We start from the raw sequence: 23951 nt of genomic DNA, 5'->3' as shown, positions 1-23951 counted from the left end.
ATATTTTGATGAAATGAAATTTATCATTCGTTGCAAAATAACGAATGAAAATATTAAAATATGGAATATATGTATTTGCTAAATAGCTATAAAATATAGTGTCACAAGTATCTAATATATGTTTATATTGACAGACATTCCGTTTATTTATTTTTAAATATGAGACGAAACCTCTCAGCATGCCATGGATTCACCGTGCTGGTGCCGGGTCCATCGTTGCAGGGAGAGGAGTCTCAACAGTGCCTGGGACTTGCGACCAAGGTGTAGGTTTAAGGGGCCCCTATCTAACGCGCGTTAAACGCTTACTTCCACTGTCCCAGCTCCTTTCTCTACCTAACCAAATTTGAAACTGACCTACTAGGGCTGCCTTCGACGCACGTTCCAAGAATGAACTGATGTTAGTTCTTGGCCCAAGTCTTGGCCCAAGTCTTTTAGCAGGTTGAGAGATTTGGTTGCTCTCGCTCCTACTTCTACCGCGTCAGAATTTACAACGAACCTATTCTTAGTGAATTCGTTAGTGAGCTCGTAACACTTGTTGACCTTGATGGCATGGCTTTCGGGATGTTGGTTTCCCAAAATTCATATAAGAATTTATATATTTCACATTCATTCACTCTGAGACCTACAAAAAAATATGAATTATATATGTCAAGTTATCCAGATAGACATTTATAAGGCTTGACTTCGACTTATACCGCTGAGGATTCTAAGACAGGTGCTTTTTTGCAGGTTATATTAAATATTTTATTTAGTCAATTAAAAAAAAATATAACAAGTATTGGAATTTAAACCTTTAAACTGGAATTTAAAATTGCGAAAACGTAAACGAGTTCAATTGGAAAATGTTTTTTCTGTTTCATAATTAATACACACGAAGTTCACTGAAAACACTCGTAGGCAACAAATTATTTCACTTGGTTTAATTTAAATCCAGAATATAGTGTATTAAAACTTTTGTCTTTTCATAAATTAATGTCCCATGGCATCAATTCTCGTACAAAACGTGGTCAGGTAGCTAGCTAGTCTTATCAAATTATTTGTCAATAACCTTACCTAATAGCCCGATCTGAATGACCTTGAACTTCTCCGAACCCCCGATTCTGACAGTACGTGACTGCTACGATATATGTATATGCTTACTGTAAATATATTCTGGTCTTTGTGCTTTCTTCTCGCTTAACAATATTAAGTCACATTTTGTCCTCAAGGGACTTAGAAATATAAGAATTAATACTAAAATATTTACTATCTTAAATGTTATTTGTACATATTAGAAAATATCTTTAGCATTCATTCCATTTATATTTTTGTAAACACTTAATATAAAAACTCTTATTTTTTATCAATATTATATATTTACTTGTTCATTGAATTTTCATAATGGTGAAGAAAACCCAGCTTTTTTATATAAAAAATATCTATTATACCTAATATTAAAATGTGACTAGGGGACATTGAATTTCTTGTTCAGAGAATCGTGGGAAGTTGTAAGCGTGGAAATAACTCAGCAGTGTATTGTCACTAAATATCAAACGTAATGACATTTACTACTGCCGAGTTTTAAATAGAATAGAGCCATAGCGTGAAAATAATATATTTATCGGATTTTATTATAAATTCATTATTTTAAAGACAGGACGCCAGCCTCGCTGACGTCACTAACGTCACTTGTTTCAGTACGTTCCAGACATTTTAAAATGAAACTTCAATTCTTCTAAATGTTCTTGTATTTCTCGAAGGTTCTTCATAATCACATTCTTTATGATCTGCACTCGCTGAACTCTGCAGTCCCTGTCGTGCGTCCAGACGTCATATTTATACCAGAATTTAAACATAGTTCTATTCTCTTTGATTTCGTTTTACTTTTAACAATATTAACGACGACCAATAAGTTGTTATAATAATTGATGCCAGTCTTGAGTTATTTTCATGTTGCATCCGTCATTGAAGCTGCTTGCGCCGATATATATATATAAGTTGAAAAATCAATTGATTACGATCGATTGTATTCGGTGATATCTAGATATACCTAGTCTTCATATGATCTACAGGGAAATATCTTTTTAGAAAAAATAAATAAGGATTTGCTCGAATTGAAGTTACTCGTACACGCCATATGCCAGGCATGATTTAATATGTTTTTGGTACACATATTTAACCTTTGCAAGGTATCAGAATGAATAAATAAATATTATAGCCGAAAAGATTCTAACTCTTCCGAAAATATAGATATATCCGCAAAATAACTTCAGCAAAACACTCTATTTAATATATTTTTATCTAACTCCAGAGATATTTTCATATCTTCATTCATATTTTAACGTGCCGATATATATTCCAAGTAACGGTTCAAGTGACGTAAAATTTTACATTGTATTTTGTATTTTCATCTAAAGACTTGAAATTTCATATTCAGAAACCTATAGTTTGCTGTAATTTATTTTCTTCAAAGACTCTCAGTTGGGTAACAAGAATTGATGTAATAACAATAAAAATAAAAAAACCTTCACTTATTATCTTTGGTACTTCAATATAAAAACATAAAAACTATCTAAAATAATGTGCTATTCACATAGTCTTATCGAATAAAGAAGTTGTATTATATATTGCCAGACAGCCTTAAAATTACATTAAAAAAAAGAAGAGGTGTACAGCTGACATAGTATATCTATTTATATAGGAGAATTTACAATTATTATAGATATATAAACATTTATAATAATTTTACATAATACCTGACGACATACCATAACATTAACACTTGAAGAACGATTATTTGTTAAAATGAAACGAATTATTTTTACAAATTTATTTTAAAGAAGAAGAAGAGAAAGAATAGAAATGATAAGTGATAGATATGACAACTAATTCCAGAATCAGGGTCTTGAACAGTAAAGAAGTTGGCATAGAAACTTGTATCAAATTAAATTACTGTAATGCAATATACCAGAATAGATTTAAATTTAAAGGAGGAATGAAAACATTTTTACACAAAAAGAAAAATAAATAAGAAATTTAAAAAGATATAATTATTTTTAAAAATGCAGCTATAAGTATATTCAGAATCAGGAAGTAATTAAACGCCCTAATCTGATGACTGAATCTGAACCTGAAGACTGATGATGTATTAGAAGGTATGTCTGACTTAGGAGCTGGCAAGAGATACCCAAGTTCCAATGTCGATTACTAGAGGAGCACAGAAATTGTTACTTCATCAGAATATAGAGCATTGCCTTACTGAAACCTCAATGAGTCTGCTATATTTGCAGATCTTTTGCTTTCAACTATAACATTAGATAGATCAGAATAAAAACGACAGCCTTCAAAACAAATGTATGCTGATATTACAATGTTGTCAATAGCATTTATCGTCCACGTAAAATCAAGATTATGTCAATTTAACAACTGAATGAGTGTTCCTCGAAAAGAGAATATGTAGAGGCTACAAGCGCCGAGAGCAATCTGGTTCCTTAACAATAAAATTAACATTTTTAGCTAGTTCCTTTTCTTGGACATAATATATTTTAGCTTTCACAGTTAACTCTAGTTCATATTAATACCATACATCATTTATATCCTTTTATGTGAATATTTTGTTAATTACTAATTAAGAACTACAAGAAATATTTACGTGTCGTATTAATTCCTAAATTTTCAACAAGCTTCGTCACTTTCAACACTTAAAGTGTGATAATATCATTGTAATATTCTTTCTTTAGTCAACAATTCCAAACTAACATAATTTCTAAACTTTAAAGTAGAAAATGTTGAGAGTTCTCTAGCTGAGAGCCTCAAGCGTCTTGTCTAGTGCAATCTCAGATGCGGCGGACTCAATTATAGTAGTAGTTTTAACAGAATAAGGAATAGAAGGTCTTGTATTCAAGTGTATTTATATCTATATATGTATTGTAAAAAATCCTGAATTTTCTCAAAATTACTGATTTTGATAAGATTTTCACATTATGTCACTTCAATGGCCTTTTTTGTTGTTTTTTTTTTCTTTTACATTTATTAAGTCTCAGATTAATATGTCTCTGTTTATAATATACAAATTTGTTTAAAATTATCAGAGAACATAAATTTTACGTTGAATTATTTTAAATACAACGCCAAAGGAACCGCGGAACTAATCTGACCGCATCGGTATCACTGGAGGAGATTTATAGAGACATGTGAGAGATAGTAAAGGAAATGTATATATTTGGTTATAATATAGTCTGGGTCATAGACGTTTTTGGACGCAATTGGAACATTATGAAACCAAAAAAAAAATTTAAATAAAATAAAATTTTCCGTTTAATATTTCAGAAGAAAAAATTTCATTTTTGCAAAATCCATCATTCTGAAGAAATAATTTAATGTTTACGGAATAATTTTTGATTTTTTTTTAAATTGTATTATTTTACTGGTTTTCATGAAAATTATAATGATTTAGAATTCTGTATTGATATTTGTCTCGTCAATATATTTTATGTTCGTTCGACATATTATTCGTTCTATTTTGGAATAACATTAATTGATGTCAAGATTCTTACCATAAATTGCTACGGATAATCGTCAAAATATAAGGAACCAGCAGTTATTCCGCAAATACGTTTTAATTAAGATATATCCAGATAGGAAGACGATTTTAGATAAACGATTTTCATCTTTATACCATAACTTTAAGATTAATTTTCAAATGCACTGCATTATCTAAACAGATCTTGCAATGATCGCACGAAATTTCTCATGTCAGGAATCATAATTGATTCATAGGGAAAGGATCCTTATTTTTTAAGCATAGAGTCGATATTTATTTTTTACATGCTTTTCTTGTGTTAATTATGATGATGATTTGAATAAAAGGTAAAGAGTTTGCTAAAGTAAATTAGACTTTATGGTGAAAGCGATAAAGTCCATGGAGGTAGTGAGGCGTTTTAAGCATTAGTATGCAACGTAGGAAAATTCAAATCTTATGCTAATAACTCTGAACCTCAAATTATAGTCTATGAAAGGCAATGGCTAAATAACGGCTCCTAGATTATTGTAAGAAATGTTATGGCTGTATAATAAAACCTCCTTTTATTTTCTATCCAAATAAAAAGATAAATAAGCGATATATACAAACAATATTAAAAAAGATCTGCATAGATCGTTCAGATTTTATCTTTATATATTATAATCTACGTAGATATCATAAATCTAATGATATAAAAAATAATGTGATCCAAAAAAATATATTGATATTATCTACGACCTTTTTTCTAAAGCTCCATAGAATTAGGTTCTCAAGTCATTTATATTAATACATACATTATAAACTATTTAAAAGAAATAAAATCATGCCACTATAAATAAAAAAAATAAAAATAAACAAAACTATCTAAAAAAATTTGCAGTATCTGATAAAAATTTTCACGATCGTTTTCATGGTTATGCCTTAAAATAGTTCGGACTATATTCCGGTCTCTGTTAACAACATTTTATATATACTATAAAAGCTATTATATGTATGTATACAAACTCTATGAATATGATATGACATAATGAAAGCCATTCTATGTAACTAGTTTTTCAACTTCATATTTCAAGGTTGGCAAACATGTGGCGTTGTCCCCATCTTAAGATCTCCAATGCGGTACCTGTTAAAATTTATGTGATGAAAATGTAACTTTATTCATTTTAATTTCATTTTTTTATATAAAATTTCATTAACTAGTTCCATTAAATATAAAAAACCTTCCCATATAAAAAAATATTTTTACTGTATTTTTTTTTTACTTTTGAATAGACAGTAATTTCAGTGCTGAAATAGAATTATTATATATTTATTTTTTTTAAATAAAAAATATATTTCATTAATAAATCTTTTTCATTTAAAAATATAACAGTTTTAATAACATGAATTTCTTGAAATAGATGCATTCAATGAAAAGCCGATTAAAATGTCCGTTTGTCATTATAATAAAAACAAATTATATACTATAAGTGGAGGAACTCGACTGTTTTCCCTCTGCAACCTACGAAAACATGACCATAGGAAATTAAGCCTTAATATCTAGTGTGACGGTCGTTTTTATACTTGGCAACATTTTAGGGTAGATTGTGAAAATTTTGTCATACCAAAATACATTGTAATGCCTAAGTATAAAGTTCGTTTTCTACTGGAACAATCTCTTGATACCAAAACGCTTGGACCGGCAAAACTCAGTCTATTCACGAAATCGGAGGTTTGAAGTTGTTTTGACTCTGTATTATTAATACATTGTCCTAAAATATACAAATCGAATGTTCCATATTTAAAATGTGAATCCAATAATCCAGACTCTCGACGTTCCAATTTTAAAAGTTTGTGCTATTTTTTTTTTATTGAAAAAGTTTTTTAATAGTGTAGGTTGAGGTTTTAGTGGTTGCTTTTGAAACTTTAAGGATGAGTATGAAAAGGTACGTAAATGCTCACATAATATTATTATTCTGTATCTACTTCTGTAGATCTAATTAAATTTGTTTTATTTTTATTAAAAACGCTCTTTAATTCCCGGTCAATCTTTAAATATTACAAGTTTCCTTTAAATTACATTTTGTAGTCCTATTTTTTTCCACCGCATTCTAAATAAAATATAATGTAAATCGTATAACAAATCCAAAAACCTATCCAGCGTTATTATGCGGGTTGAACCACAGATAAAACAGACATTACTATTGATAACATAAAAAACTTTTTGCAACAAACCATTCACTTAAAACCACTATAATTAAGAAAATATTTGTTTTTTTTTTATATTTATAAATTATTTAATCCTAGCTTCATGTTTTTTTTCAAATCGTTTTAATATATTGATAAATAGTTATCGTGAAATATATTAAATAATAAACGTTTATAATTTCTAATCATAGTTTGAAATCTCAAGGTCGTTAGCGCCTCTATTTTACGAATGTAAGTTTGTTTGTGACGCAACTACGTGAAATGACTGATAGACTTATTTATCAGATATTTATAATGATATTTAAAATTATATTGTATCTTCATAGATGCAAGGTAAAAGAACTCTATTTTAGCTTTATAGATATTAGTCCATCGCTTCCCAGCTCTTAATCTTCCAGAATCCAGTTAGCACTGTAATTCAAGACTCAAATCAGTTCAGTAGTTATTGCGTAATTTAATAACATACATTCAAACAAATACCGCAGTTGTAGTAGTTAGTAGTAGTAATAGTAAATAATGAGAGATGATTTCGTTCAAGTATCTTTGATAGCAGACACTTTATTATTGTCTTTTTCTATCCAACTTTCGTTATACTTTATATACAATGTAAAGAGTTTTGGTAGTAATGTTTCAGTTTGATCTGACTTAGTGTCAAAGTATATGCCTACATTTAATATATGATTTGTACGTGTGAGGAATAAATGTCGTATACTTTAAACAATATCCTGAAAATAATTAAGTTTATATAAGCATATTTAGTACATTAGTCTTATATTTGTTGTATGCTTTCGTAAAATAACTTTGTATTTGCCATTATTAAGGAAATTTTTACTTGTATTGCCATTACAAAGGAAAGGTACTTTGTGAATGAAAGAAAAATCACGTATCAATGCTAGTGTGGACTTAATACACAAAATAAACAATCGATATATAAGTTTCTTACTTTAAAAATGTAATAGGTGAAGCTTCAACGAAATAAATAAGGCTATAGGTTTGACTAACACTTGGATAATACGATAATGATGTCTAGGACTTTCAAGAGTATTAATTTAAATAAAGCTAATATTTTCGGATTGAGTACGCGCTTTTGGTGGTGACAAATAACCAGACCAATTGACGGATATTACCTAGTCTGCCCATGATCACGGTTGCTGTAAAGTAACCGAGACGTCGACTATGTAATAAAAAATATTAGTTTTATTTAAAAGAAATATAATAACTTAATTATGCGTTTCATCTGAAAACTTGCTTATATATCACCAAAGCTCCTGAAATTTTCCTTTGTAAGAACTTATTAGAATAAAAAATTTCCAGGTTACCTTAATTATTATGTATGGTGGAGCATCAAGTCTTAAGAATGGTGGAATTTTAGGTAGGGAAAGTTTTATCCTGGGTGTTCCTCAATTATAACAAAGATAGAGTAGGTCACGACGCGGTACATGTTCAGAATCCCCGGGGGGATAATTTGTCCCCGATATAAACTTCATAGCATTTCACACTAAATGTGTATATGATATAAAGACAACTTTTAGAATAGAATTTTCACAGGAAAACTTAGTATTTCGGTCTATTGCATTGTATTATAAATGTATTACTTTTGTGTTGTAATGATATTTACGTTTGTTTTTTTATTTATATCACGTTAAGGTTTTATTAATCAATGCTTTGAAATGCAATTAATAATTTTAAACCCAGTTCAAAATGTCTGCTTCTATATGTTCTCGATAGAAATAAAAGTACATTTCAATACATTTTCATCTTACTTTTCCATTTCACACACATGTTTTATATATATATATATACGTAACATCTACATACGTGATGTAATAAATCTTGTTGTCACATGCTGCGCTGTCATATGATGTTACATTTTCTTGCAATTAAGATTAATAACGCAATTCAAAATAATTGCCATACATTATAATAATATATATATATATATATATATATATATATATATATATATATATATATATATATATATATACATATATACATACATATTTGTCAATAAAAATAGGTTATATATGCATGCGTAAAAGAAGTAAAAATTAATGATACAATGAATGAAATAAAAAATAATCATCAAAAGGATGGCAGACGAAATTATAGAAAATAATTCTTGACACTGTCACAGACTCTGTACACGTCTAATTTATGCGATTAACACCCTAATAAAATAAAATAATAATAATAAGATGAAAAAATAAACCTTGAAAAAGTGTTATATTTATATTAATTTGAAGGTCAGTAAGATATTTATATATTTATATTGTTAACTATATTAGGGAAATTAAATTAAATATGGACGACTTATTCCGCAGAAAGATTAGATATTGAATCAATTCGAACTGTCTTTGGATCTAAACATATACATTATTGTTTGTGTTTGTCTTCACGGAATTTCTAGAGATATATTTTAGTTTTTGCCAAATAATTATGGTAATATAGTATACTAAAATATTTAATTTCAATTATATGGAAATAAATAAAATTCGTACGAGATGAAAACGTACTTTCGTTAAATTTGCGATCATGCTAAAATATGGACAACATTTAAATAAATAACTCGGATTTTATTCAGTCGCTTAACAAAGGGAAATGTTTTGAAATTTTGGAAATGTTTTTAATTTTGTTAAAATCTATAATTATAGGAGATGTAAATCGGCGGATTCTCATTTCCTACCGTTTTCATCCATCTTATGTTCACGCATTGAATATTCCTACTTACTATTGGTGATTGAATGAGACTATTGAGTATTAAAACTGGCATTGAATATGAAAAATACGTAAAAAAACAAAACATTGCACTAGTCCTTCATCAAGTGTCCAGCTTTAGAAATGCGTTACTTAATGTTTGTACCTATTTGTGCTTACCTTAATTCGAAAAAAACTCATATTGGCTTTTGGACATCTTTGAAAAATTAACAGTTATTAACTAAAAGAACATTTGTTGGTGGAATTCTTGGATCCATTTGGATGATACCAAGAAATTACGTGGCTGAAGTCATCAGTTACCAGGGTAATAATTCCAGAATGTATTGCTTAAATTGCTGTCTATTTGTACAAGTAGACTTGAATGGAAGAGCCTAGCTGCAGTCAGAATCACTAGCGGTACCATTTGCTCATGTAAGATAGGTATAAAGTAGTTTTTTTCAGATGATGTTTGTGTCACTCATAAGAGTTTCGGTAACCTCAATTAATATTTTCAATTAATCGTTATTCTTTAATTTCCTTCACTAAGGTTAGGAAAAATACCTTCAGGTAACTAGCTCTGCTTATTTATCCAGAAGCATAAAAGCGTGCTAATTATGTTTTTATTTTTGTCTATCATCCTTTATCCAGTTAAATTTTTCTTGATGATCGTTATAGCCTATATGTATATACATATAGGCATTATACATATGTATATGGTTATCTCATTCTCATAATAGATCCCAGATAATCCCAGAGGATAATTGTGCGTCAGCCTCCAGACCAGGTATATTTATGTATTCGCGAATTTTAAAGCGCGTTGTGATAATAGAGCTCCTTGGGGAACCAACATCTCCAAAAACCATGCCATCAAGGTCCATAAATATTACAAGCTCTCAAATGAACTTACTCGAAATAGGTTCGTCGTGGATTTGTACGCGGTAGAAGTAGAAGCGAGAGGTATAACGGCAAAATCTCTCTACGACCTACTAAAAGACTTGGGCCTGTCCAGTGCTAATATCAATTCATTCTTGGAACGTACTTCGAAGGCAGCCCTAGTAGGTTCTTTTCAAATTTAGTTAGGTAGAGAGAGGAGATTGGACGGTGGAGGTGAGCGTTTAACGCGCGTTAGATAGGGGCCCCTTAAACCTACACCTGGGTCGCAAGTCCCAGGCACTGTTGAAGCTCCTCTCCCTGCAACGCGATGGACCCGGCACCCGCAGGGTGAATCCATTGAATGATGAGAGGTTTCGTTTCTACTTGCTATATGAATTTTGCTATTTAATAAACAATAAGATTGAGTTGTTTTTGTTTTTGTACCACCAAGGCCGGTGAGACGGCTTATAAAAAGAGTTTCCCTGCGTCATCAAAAAAAAAATGCGGCCCCTTAAACCTACACCTGGGTCGCAGGTCCCAGACACTGTTGAAGCTTCTCTACCTGCAACGCGATGGACCCGGCGCCCGTATGGTGAGTCCATTGGATGCTAAGAGGTTACGTCTCATATAACAATTCTTTCATATGCACAAATAAAGACACTTGTATATTTCAGAAAACGAATAAATTCCTTCAAATCTGATATTAAGTCTACTTCAATAACACAAGTTTTTAAAACACCTAGAAAAATTGTTTTTTTTTTAATAAAACGAAATTTTCCGTGAAAATCAGAATCTGAACAATTAGCATGGACATAAAATATGTGTGCTATAAATGAAATTGTTGGTCTGAAATATTTTTTTTTGAACGTAGTTTTACTAAATTGATCCTATTGAAGGAATTCAACTGACCTTGATTTTAGTATAGAAAATAATATAGGATATGACTCTATGCATATCTTTAGTTATATATGAATGTAATTTTGAAACCAAAAAACCATTCATTGGAAAATGTTAGCACTTTTTATCTAAAGCTTTACTGAATTACCTAAAAGACTTCAACTTAATTTTTTTTTTGACACTTAAAAGAAACACACTCTAGCATATAACAAATAATTTTGTTAATAACTTTTAAAAAAATTCCTTTTTTGTGGGTAGTCAGAAAAAAAAGATTTATTGTAAGCATTTGCATATTATGTATGTCTAGTTAGAAATGACTGAAAGGTTCAATAGAGAAATAACAATGGAATGGAAGGGTCAGTGGGGATTCAAATACAACAAAGACTGACTTTATTTCAAAACATGTAGCAACTTATTTTCATTATTTGAACATAATGTGCTTGGAAATATCTAGATATATAAAGAATATTTTAATCCTGTGATTGAAAAATTGCTTTGTGTTCGCGTGTACTCATTTAAATGGAATTAAGTTTTTCGTGTCCGTGATCACGGTTGCTGTAAAATGTAAGGGAACCGAAACATCATGATCATATAGTTATAAAATAGTAAAAGAAAAAACCACATAGTATCGATTGTCCAGAAACTTAAGTTTCCTTTGCGTTACATAATTTTTAATATCATTGATATTTATATGACCAAGTCATAAATAGTCTTTTAAATTAAAACTAAGATATTCTGGTTTCATTTTAGATTGTATTGTTTTATATTTTTTTGACGTTTCGACTATTCTGTTGTAACTTTGATCGCTGACAGACGAGATGAAAGTGCTCGTCAGTTAGTCTAATTTTATATACATAGCTAATAAAATAGAAATAAATATATATACATATATTTTTATATATTTATTAGATACTAGGTTATGTATGCATTTTATGATTAGCAAATTAAAAGTACACGAGTATAAGATTATTATATATGTATGTACACAACCACGAAAAAACTACTCAACTGATTTGGGTTATAATTATATATTTGGATAGTTACGATGCTGGATAAACAAAATTTCAAATACTACATGATATCTCAGAAGCGTAAAGTGAAACAACTTATAAAATATATTAAATCAAAAAACATATATTATCATATTTAGTGCAGTTGTTAGTTTCACGTACTTGACGTTTGGAGATTCAGGTCAAAATTGAATTTGATCGTGGTCCAAGAGCTTGGCTCTGAAACATTATTTTCAAGTTCAATTTCATAGACATTTCCGAACTTTAACAAATTCTAATAAAAATATTTGATAAAAAAATTGCTACAAAAAAACATTATCAATTGATTCTGTATATAATTTGTATGAGTGCTTTAAAAAATTAAATGGACTAATTTTTGGTACAATTTAGTGAAATATTAAGAAAACAAATATTTTTAACTCCAAAAAGGATAGATTTTTTATAAAATATAATGAGATCCAAGACTTGCGCTATCCAAAAAGAGATCCAGGACTTTCGCAAGTATTTATTTAAATGAAACTAATATTTTTCTTATTACTACGCGTACTTTATTCTATTAAGAACTACATACTCCCGACGTTTCTGTTACTTTGCATGTATCATGTACATCTCATCTGCCGCTATCCCGATTGCTGCAAAGTAAACGAAACATCGGGAGTATATAGCCTTTGAAAATAACAAAATACGCGTAGTAATCCGAAAAAGATTAGTTTCATCTTTTATAAAATATGTCGGAAATTTCTTGCTTTAAATTAAAATTGATATTTCCATAATATTTTACAGGTACTAATGTATTATATTTTTTATATAAAAAAATGAGGTTGTATTCTAGGTTTCAGAATATAATAAGCATGTATTTGGGTAAGCCTACAGCTTACCTGTAATTTAATGAAAGAATCAAATACAATATCGCTATTTGTCATATCAATGATGCTTTAAACTTTATCAGATGTTTTCTAAGTGATGTGGATTGAGCTCTTCGGTTTCCTTCAATTCTTAACTGTTAACGCTCAAAGCTCATTTAGCTTAACATTAGTGATGTCAAACTTAAGTGTTAAATTTAAAATGTAAATATAGTTTTTTCTTTTAAATATTTTATTATAGGTCAACATTATTAAAGTTATTCGAATAAATTTTTTGAATGCTGTCAGATAATGACTTGCTGAAACATGTATTAAGGCATGACATAGCTACTTCCTTAAAAGCCTCCGTTTGAAGCCTTGCGCGTGTTTGAAATGAATGAAATTCGCCTGAAAATTAAAAAGACTAAGAGTTTATATGCATTGGCAAAAATTTAATCTATAAATTATACGGTACAGATATAAATAGTTTTGATATAATAACGTCGGCAGTTATTTTTCATTGAAATAAAACTATTAAATGGGTAGTAGTACCTATTTGTTGGATACATAAAATATATTTTCTTTTTATGTTATACTAAATTACAACCAACGTGCAAGCGAAAAGATGAAGAAGAAAGCGAAATTATAATATACCTATCATAGTTATAATTAAATATAAAAAATATATATACAATGTATTAACAAAATGTGTATTATGACTTTTTCAAGTGATTTTGACTTTGAAATGACTTTTGGGCGCTTCAAATTAAATGTACATCGTACTTACCCTTGCTCATGACCAGGAAAAGAATTTGGTTCCAAATTAAAACGAATGTGGCCATAAAGTACTGTGACATGGTAACCAACGGTCAGCATCAAACATCGTCTATGTCTCACGACTTACACATTACCTTTGGCACTGTTTACACTAAGAGTTTACTGGAATATTAAGAATCATCCTGTGATGTAATATCGTAAATCACTACGAACATATATTCGTTCGTATAATTTCATTTGTCACTACATCATATAAATATCGCATAAAGAAATTCTGACTGTACGAAAAATCCTTAAATGACAGTCCAGTGTGGACCGAACTTAACCTTATATTTGCTGTAATTCAGAACTAAGCACAATTCACACAAAGAAAGTCATGCAAATATATCACAGCAATGAAATTAAGGTTATCACGCTATTCCCGATTCGACAACAAAAACAAGGAATTCTTACGTAATAACAAAAATATCCGAAGTTCGTGGCAATAAACTAAAGATTTATCGGAACTACGAACTTAGCTCATAATTCCATGACTGTCACAGTTACCGAGGGCGTATTATTGAAGTATTCAATAAAATTTAATATATTTATATAGAAGTATGAATTTGTACAGTTTTTCCTTCACGTAATATACACGTATGTATGTATATATTTTTTCAGGAATATAACACGGAGGAATAAGAGAAAAATTTTAAGTATATTTTATTAAACAGACTCGTTCTAACAATATAATATGTATAATTAGATTGAATAAGCTCTTACTGAGATGGTGTGTTAACCTTCGACTTTTTTTTCACATAAAAACAGGTGGAATATATATTTATATATATATTTTGATGTACTACTGTTAAATATAGACTTTTAATTAATTATATATGTACGATTTTCCTGAAAAGCCAACGTATACAAAATGCTAAGTTTTCGAAGTATTGGAAATTTCACTTCGGGTAAATGGAAACTGTTCATTCACGGTAACTATATCTATTGCTAACTTGATCTGGGTCGACAGTTAGAATTGCTCGTACGTTTCGGTTTTACGAATTAGTCAAAATGGATGAATATAAAAGGCTTCTTATATTCTACCTCAAACTATTATATATTATATGATCTAATATATATATGAATATATTGTTAGAACAGTTTAGAGGTAATTTCATAATATTTTTTTCTCCGCTACACAATTAACAAACTTGAATGAAAATGTTGAAGATTTAATTTTTGGTATTTGTACTTTTGATAATATTACTTTATTGCTAATATTATTGTAGAATCAACCTTATATATAAGAAAGAAGATTGTTTTTTGCTTAAAGTTTGTGTATTCTCATCAACAGCAATAATATAAATTCAGTATGAGTCGACTTTTATTAAGAAACATCAGAGCAGATATGTTTTTTGATATACTGTGATCTTTTATTTATAATATATTCCTAAATGTTATACATATTAATGTTATGTAAATTATTCATCATGAAAACATATCGATTATATTCCGTGAAATTAAATATTCAAAGCATACATTTGGTTAAGTCACGTAATGTGACTATAGATGGCGCTGGCATTTGGGGATTAACCCAATTTTACGAGCTTTTACCTGCAACGTATGTATGTAATTTGTTCAGGGGAAAGTTTTTGGATCCATTCTGAGATTTTTTGAATGTTTTTGTGACGTCATTCGATATCCAACATAGCTCATAACCAAGGTAGCTAATAAGTTATATTTAAACCATTCCTGTGATATGAATGTTAAATATTTTCTGTACTGAAAACGAAGAATAAAGAGCTTAAAAATGAAGCGCTTGGTAAGAATATATCCACCAAATTTTGTCGTCAGTCTAAATTCGAAATGGAAGACATATACTGCTTAAATTTCAATTTTGAGGTAGCCGATAATCGGTATGTCCAACTGAGCCGAAAATAGGAAAACACGTTTAGTTTGAATGACATTGCGTAGTTATCTTTCTGACGTGATCCTTAATACAATATGGCGGCATGTCCAAAAAGGAGAAGTAGTTAATGTTAACCCATACACAGTTCTCGTGTTGTACAAAAACAAAAATAAAATTAAATGTGTGTGTCCAAATGTTAAAAGTGGCATAAATTTTTTCGCTTTAGAATATTCCGATTTTAAAAAAGGTTTTCAATTTTACATTTATTTTAAGTATTCGTACTTATTGAAATTCAGGCAAAATCTCGTCTGCCCTAATTAATATAGGCATTGCAATAATATTTTATATTCAATGATAGTTTTTAATCATGAGATCAACTCGCAATACCCACGATATAATTCACTTTAAATAACTAGAAACTTCAACACCAATTACCATAATTGAGAATAGGGTTGTGACGTGCTTGAAAAATGAAAATTTTTTGGAGCATGTATGAAAGTTTGTGGTTATTTTAAAAGAAAAGTAATTAAATAGCATCACTCAGCCTAATGCCATCCATATTCAATAAGGAAAGTTTTGAATACATTCGTCTTTGTTGTTTCAATATGTTTATTTATGATAATAATCCTACTTTTGCTTTTCTTTTTGTCATATACCTAACTGTAAAATAAAAATCTTTAAAATCAGACTATTCAAATATATGAAACCATCGCCAAAATATAAAATTAAGTAATTTTAAACAAAAGCAATACTTTTCAATATATTGCTAAGTACAGTGATATATTACTACATATCTGATAATGTTAATATCTGTCTGGATACTTGGCAACCCTAATGCGATGTGGTCAGTCGGAATTCAATTTCTGTTGCAGTAACGGTAGCTGGATGCGGAGCAATTTAGCTTCTATAAGAAAATAATCCTAAGTAGATATGCTTACATAGGAATAACACTAAACTAAAAGCGTTCTAATGCTTACAGTGGAACCTTGATGAGAAATGGAAATTATATATTAAATTTAGTTCTACATAAAAAACTCTGTCAAAAAAAAAAAAAATTTTTAATCTAATCTGCTCGTGATCACGGCTGCTGCGAAGGAACCGAAACATCGAGAATATTTAGTCTAAAATAATAAAGTAACGCGTAGTGATATTAGTTTTATTTATATATACTCGCTAATCATAGATCTCATCTGTCAAAGAAATATGACATTACTCAATAATAATAGAGGTTCGTAATTGGTTATATCTTAACTTCTTGGCATTTGTCACAAGAACATATTTTTGTATCTTAATCAACTAAAAAGCCTTTAGCGTATTATGAAAAAATATTTTACGCGCATTACTTAATCGTAACGTCTGTTTTCCTGCACGATTTTGCTGATGTAAGAAACTTTTTGTGCAAAGTTGTGGGAAGCGGAATGTTTATGGAACAGAGTTAAAAATATATGAAATAGATTAATATGCAATTCATATAGTCATAACCAGATATATATATATATAGCCGACACTATATAATTATCTATTCCAATTAGACTATTCATATATTTTTATAGCCTCGAAGACTGATTCTTAAAGAAAAGTGCCATACATGGAAACACAAAGAATACGTTTTTATAATAATAACTCTGCACTAGAAGTGTTTCTTCTCAAACTAATAGGCATCAAAATCTAATTTGGCCATGCCAAGTCAGTGCCAGATGTTGACGCAATATGATATTAACGGATAAAATACGGTATTGCGTGAATATTCTTGGTTTTTGATATAATGTTTAGGATTCCCTTACAATGTTTGGTAATTCAATAACGTATTTTTAACATGCCTTACTCTGAAATCTAAACAAAATGTTTGTTGCGTAATCATATTTTGCCCCTCTACAAGAAAAAGAACCTCATAAAGTACTTTTAGAACCTCTACAAGAACCTTACAGACAAAATCAATTCACACTTGGCATTTATAAATTCTCTAACTATTACGCCTTGAAGAGTTCTTGCTAACTTCGCTTGGGTTCCTTAATATATACAAATTTCGCTAATGAGATAGGTGGGTTCTGTTTTTTGGTTCAAAGTATAATGTCATTAAGTAAGGTAAATTTTGTTAGCTGCTCTCCAAGAAATCAGCCGCAGAAAGTGAATATGGCATTAAGACTTAAGTCTATTGAAATCTCAGTATGACAAAGTACTTACTGACGTGTATATATATATTTGTTTCTAACAGAATTAAATAATAATCCAGTCCATAGACGAAACAAATAAACAAAATATTATTTCGTACGATTAATATTTGGCTATAAAAGTGGCTTCTAATTCTGTGAGTCAATATATACTTGATAATATTTAATAAGATGAAACTTCTATTTGCCAGATATCTCTAGCTTATAACTCAAGATATTGTTTATTATTAATCATATATATTTTTAAATCCTTTATAAAAATCAATAATTTCTTTCTTAGCTATCTTTGCTTATGGACATATACAATAAAAAGGATCTTTCTGATAAGTAAATACTCCGATTTTCAAATTTCATATATTATAATTTCCGGTTAGATTCTCATGCTGGGAGTTGAGGTAAATCTTACAAATACTCACAGAATGCATTAAACATGTCATGTGACAAATCATAACTAAACCTTATACATAGGCACCACGGAAGAACAAAATCTTCTTCTTTTCTTTGGAAAAAGCCCTCTTTTCTTTTTTGTAAACCGTAAAAATTGCCACAAAACGAGTGTACAGAAGATTACATTTCCTTTTTAGGATATTTGGCAGCAATACATCAGGTTTCAGCAAAGGCAATACATAAGAATTCCAGAGGGCTTCTTCTACTCTTTTAGCAACTTTGTAAACCTTTGTGAGTTTTCCAATCCATTATAATAGGAACAACCTATGCTTTAAAGAATTTTAAAGATTGCAAAGATACAGTCGTGGTTTGAATATTAAGTGAAAAAAACTATTAATAGAAAACAATACCTAAAAATAAATGGCATAAATTCAGCAAAGGCCAAGCGATACTACTTTTATTCCATGCATTTACAGCCTACGATGACTGGTCAAGTTCAGGTGTCGAGTAGTTAGTCTGCCAAGATTTCGCTTTAAAAAACCCTTTTAATTATTAAATATATGTTTTTTTTTTGTATATAATTTATATATTTTATATCTAATAGTAATTTCTCTAATCTAATTTTGCAACATAGATATTCCACTCTTCCAAGTTATAATTTTATTTCTGTAAATTATGTTACTATCAATAGAATTTTCATTAATAAAAAAGGAAAGAAATGGCTAAAAATGAAATTTCCGTTTATTTAATTTTTTTTTATATATAATTTAAATAAATATCTTATTTTAGGGCCCTAAAGACATATTTCATTAAAACTATTTGCATTCATGTTTATATTTGTATCAAATATAAAATAGAAGACAGTTGCTATTTTGCTTTATAATATTAATATAAAAAATATCTTTTTTGGGGTTTCACAAACCAAACAAACAAAAACATAAGACGAAACTTCTCATCATTCCACGGATTCACCGTGCGGGTGCCGGGTCCATCGCGTTGCAGGGAGAGGAGCTTCAACAGTGCCTGGGACTTGCGACCCAGGTGTAGGTTTGAGGGCCCCTATCTAACGCGCGTTAAACGCTCACCTCCACTGTCCAAGCTCCTCTCCCTACCTAACCAAATTTGAAAAGAACTATACCCTCAACTCAATTACGTAATGTAATTGAATGTGTTTCATTAATTCAGACTTAGGTCTCCAAGTTTTCTCCGTTTCTCGGTTGTGATGGCATCCAATCTTTTTTTTTTTTGGTAAAAAAAATGAGTTTAGTTAAACGCAAATGAGGTAACTGACGTCTTTACTAATGATGTAATTAATCAGAGACGCAATTACCATGTTTCATTACGGAACTGCGTTAAGGAACATTATTTATAAGGACATTTAAGGATTTTTATTTCAAAAAACATGGTTTCATTATATTTCTATTTACTTCAAGGTTTCTTGAAGGCTTTCTGGTATAATTGTTTGTTTATCTTTTTTAAGGAAATTGTAAATGATTTTTATACCTATATAAACATACGGAACTGGGAATAGAAATATATATATTTGTATTGTTTTTAGCAGGTTACATAAATTTATTATATAGACGTTTATCAGGGAATAAAATAGAAAACAAGAACAAAAATAAAATAATATGTTAAAAACTTTTATGGTTTAGGTTCAATGCTTAGATTGCTTCACAAAAAGGAAGAACACTATAGTGAGATCTTTCGCGAGTTTTATTTATTAAAATAAAAGCAATATTTTTTCGGATATACTACGCGTGCTTTATTTTTGTAAAAAAACAACATAGTTCCGTGGTTTCGGTTACTCTTCAGCAACCGTGATCAGGGGCAGACGAGATGTGAAGAAAACTATAGGCCAAAACAAAAAATCTTTTTATTAATTGCAACTATTACTCACTAATCCCTATCTGATTCTTTGATAACCTTTCATATTAGGAGTGTTCGAAAACGCTAATAAGTAATATGTGCCTGTGTAAACGATTGCGTTCGAATAAATAACACTTTGATGACTGTTGTCTTTACTGAATTCCTAAAACTTTTCATCCTATTCTATATTTCTTTCTTTTATCTCTTAGTACAGTAGCAAGGCATCTCTTAACTATTGCCTTCATTGAAAATAACCTTAGATTTGCAGTTTGAAGGAAAAAATCGCTTCGCATATTTAGCTGACTGCTCTAGTTTTAAGGATATCAATAACAGATCACATCGTCTTTTTACACCACAACAAACCAGGCTCCAAGAGTTTGTTCGCAAGATTTTTGTCTGCTGAGCAAAACTGGTTGACAAAGCTGATATTCTACATATAATACTCTGAAGGATCGTGATAGTAAGGGAGATCTAACAATATTAGCTCTATGCAAAAGCACCTTTACAATTTAGCTGATCATACACTAACTGAACTAATCCAGAACTACACTGATAACATCCAGGATGTCAAAATCAGAATGATTTTGGAATACTTCAATAACAACAACCCATAAAATGATTTCTAATCTACGACCAAATTTTTGTGAATGGATTTTAAACCTATAAGTCTAATTCGCCAGAGAATTTTTTGTTCATATTATTTTCAACCGCATTAACAGCGTGGATTTCAAAAAAATATTTGTAACAAAAACAGATTATTTAATGGGCCGTGTACAACCAGCCATTCTGCATGGCTTTAGGGGAATAAAAATAAGTCTTTGATTCTCAACAGCTTTTCAAAGAGGGGGTCTCAAAATGAACATGGACATTACGGGGATCATGGAAAACGCCCACGTTGTAATATTACCAGTAGGCACAGGAAATACTACTTTCAAGATTGTTCACAAATATATGTCTACTGATTAGGTATATCAATCTTTAAGATAGAGATCGTAAGTTGAATCCAACTTGTCAAAATTAGGGCAAATCATCTCATCAAATATCATTCACTCTCGGAAGAATGAAGTCTTCAAACAGAGCTTGTTGCCATTGTAAGTTACAAAGGTGATAAGTGACCACTCACAACGAGAATCTTGGAGCTAGTTACTTTTGTTTAATTTAAGATGACGTAAGTTATTTTCAGAGAGTTCTTCATTTAAATAACTGCACCTAAACCTTGATAATTGGTATAACTAGCACGATTGTACGTTTAGAGCAGGGCGAGGAATTGAACAGGATTTAATCCTCAACGTATTGATAGTGGGAGTATTAAAACGACAAATATTTACTAGTCACCAGCAGAGGATAGATAAGAACTACAAGGGGTTGAGCTTAGTGGTAGTGTATTGACAATTTTCAGCAATAGACTTGCCTTTTTGCATGACAATAATAATGTCATGTTTCTTGAAATTATTTCCAGTGGTTCTGAAATCAGTTTCTTGTAGTAAAAAGAATTCCTACTCTGCAAAAAAGTTATGGACTTAAAAACGATAATTTGTAATAGGTTTCAGGAATAATCTTTAACTGGTTTAATTGACATTAAATTTGAATGACAATTCGTTGCAACTGTCCTATTAATATGCGTAACATAACCTTTGTTATTGAATAATCAATGAGCCCTGAATCGAAATTAAGCGAATGAAGAATAAGAAATACTTGTACACGTCTTTGATATCTTGGTGGTGAAGTTAGGGGAATTGTCAATCATACACGCGAGCGCCTATATAAACACTAATGTATACGCTTACATATTTAAATTCTCAATAAATAATTCCTGACTTTGAAACCAAAAGACAAAATAGAACAAAAATATAATCTGAAAAGAAGAAATAGATTTTGGTCTAAATTTACTGCAATGGATTTAGCGCTATACACGCCCGATAAACTGAGCTTTGTTTCATTGTGGTGGCGAAAAACAGGAGCCCATAAAATATTATCAATATTATTTTAACTTTGTTAAGCCTTTATGCATTAAATTCTGGTCATATTCTTTCTGTTGAATTGATTATGTTAGTCTTTGAAACAACATCTGACGTAAATATATATTTTTTGCTCCCAAAATGTTACACGAAAGGATGTTTTATTACGTAATTTGACAAATTTATGGTTTCTTACTTGAATTTCGTTCGTTTCATGAATTGAGTTAGGAATGTTTGATAATAATAGTATTTTTTTCCCCAGTTTCATAAGAAACAGGGGAAAATATATATAGGTTTATAATATTTATTCCTTTAAATTTTAAATACACAATAGTTATACCTTCATCATTATGTATATCGAATAAGTAATACATAGATACTTAAAATCAAGATTACTCAGATTTAAAGAAAGCCAAAATCTCTTTTTAATTATGATTTATTTAATAATTGATTGGATTTAAAATTGGAACATATTATTTTGTATTTCTTTAAATAAAATAACATTGAAATATATAATTTTTTGCAGAGCGGATCCTTCTTCGGGCAGTGATAGCATCCGAGAAAAGAATATGGGAAGACTTAATGGTTTCCTCAATCTGAAGACACCATTGATAAGTACAAAAACTTTGGGGTGAGTAGTAGAAATATAGATATTATATTATATACACATATTATTTTTTATTTCAAAATTAGGTATAGCGCCATCTCTCGACGACATCGCGAGTTACCGTGAACATAACCTCTCAGTAGTCGTCGGATCTTAGTTTATGATGGGTTATAAACGTTCTCGTTCATTCAATATTCGCTAGATGGCGTCATTTTAGTTCTAAGTATTACGAGTGACTGGCGTTACGTAATATACGTTGACACTTCCACGAACTTTAATTGAATGACCTTACGTTTAATAACATGTTTCTTAATATAATACCTACGAGCATATCTTTGAAGGCTCTAGTTTGTTTTAATTAAATAATTGGTATCTTAAATTTTTAACATGAATCAGATGCATTGTAAATGTTAATAAACATTGTTTATTGAATTTCAATAATATAGAATGATCATAGTTTCGAGATAGATCAAGGTGCAATGACAATAGATAAGAAAAATAAGTATTTATAAATATTTGTTGGGTATAAACCAAAAATGTTTCTGCCTGTAATGAGCCCAAGACTCTTGCAATTTTTGGCCATAATACTTTAAAGGAAATGAAATATTCTATTTTCTTATATATTTCACTTCTCTTTGAGAAAAAATACGAATTCTATCGGCAAAGTAAGAAAAGCCTTTAATTAACTTAATATTACAAGTTGTTTCTACATGATTGGACAACATGAATGTATAAAGTTGTGTTCTGCCTTACTTTTGTTGAGGTACAAAAACCGCTAGAACTTTGCGAGACCGAGTTCATAAAGTTTAATAAGTTTGCAGTTGTTTTTGAAGTTTTCTTCTTAACTGAGCTAGCATGAACTTTCATAACCAATGGTTCATAAAAAGGTTTTGCGCTGTCTTATACAAAAACATTATTGCTGCAATGGTTTCTAAGAAAATTCGTTTGGTTTATATACGTCTTATAAGATATATTTATTAAGCAATGTTTAAAAAACAGACAATACTATCGTTAATGTTAATTTTTCTTAGGACTAGAACTACATCTCCATATTTGTAACATAGTATAACTATTAATGATTGCTAAAGGTATTGCCTTATAACAAAAGCAGAATATCGTCAAACAAGTTCTATACCATTCTTAAACTTGTTTCTGTTATCTCATTTTTTAATTAAACATAGAGTAAAGAGTGTAAACATTTCAATAAAGGGAAGGTTTTTTAGTTTTAAAAAAATGTCGATAGTCGGGCAAAAAAATAATAAAATAATGGCTAAAATTCTAAAATAT

The 23951-nt window shown here is 29.7% G+C and overlaps 1 protein-coding gene across 3 annotated transcripts in view; it reads left to right on the top strand.

The window, feature by feature from the left end:
• Nucleotides 1-23951, top strand: part of LOC116776442 (synaptotagmin-7) — a 468926-nt gene that overhangs the window by 226667 nt on the left and 218308 nt on the right. For 2 of the 3 annotated variants that reach the window (XM_061525674.1, XM_061525673.1), the window contains exon 3: nt 22584-22688. In XM_061525674.1, coding sequence (XP_061381658.1) covers nt 22584-22688 — 105 coding nt within the window. Of the gene's footprint in view, nt 1-6260; nt 6427-22583; nt 22689-23951 lie in introns of those variants that run through there. The other variant, XM_061525676.1, reaches the window with a different exon arrangement.

Source organism: Danaus plexippus, chromosome 30 (genome assembly GCF_018135715.1).
Source record: "Danaus plexippus chromosome 30, MEX_DaPlex, whole genome shotgun sequence".
In the NCBI taxonomy this organism is placed as follows: domain Eukaryota; kingdom Metazoa; phylum Arthropoda; class Insecta; order Lepidoptera; family Nymphalidae; genus Danaus; species Danaus plexippus.
The sequence above is the reverse complement of the archived record's forward strand: the minus strand, read 5'-3'. Positions and strand labels throughout refer to the sequence as shown.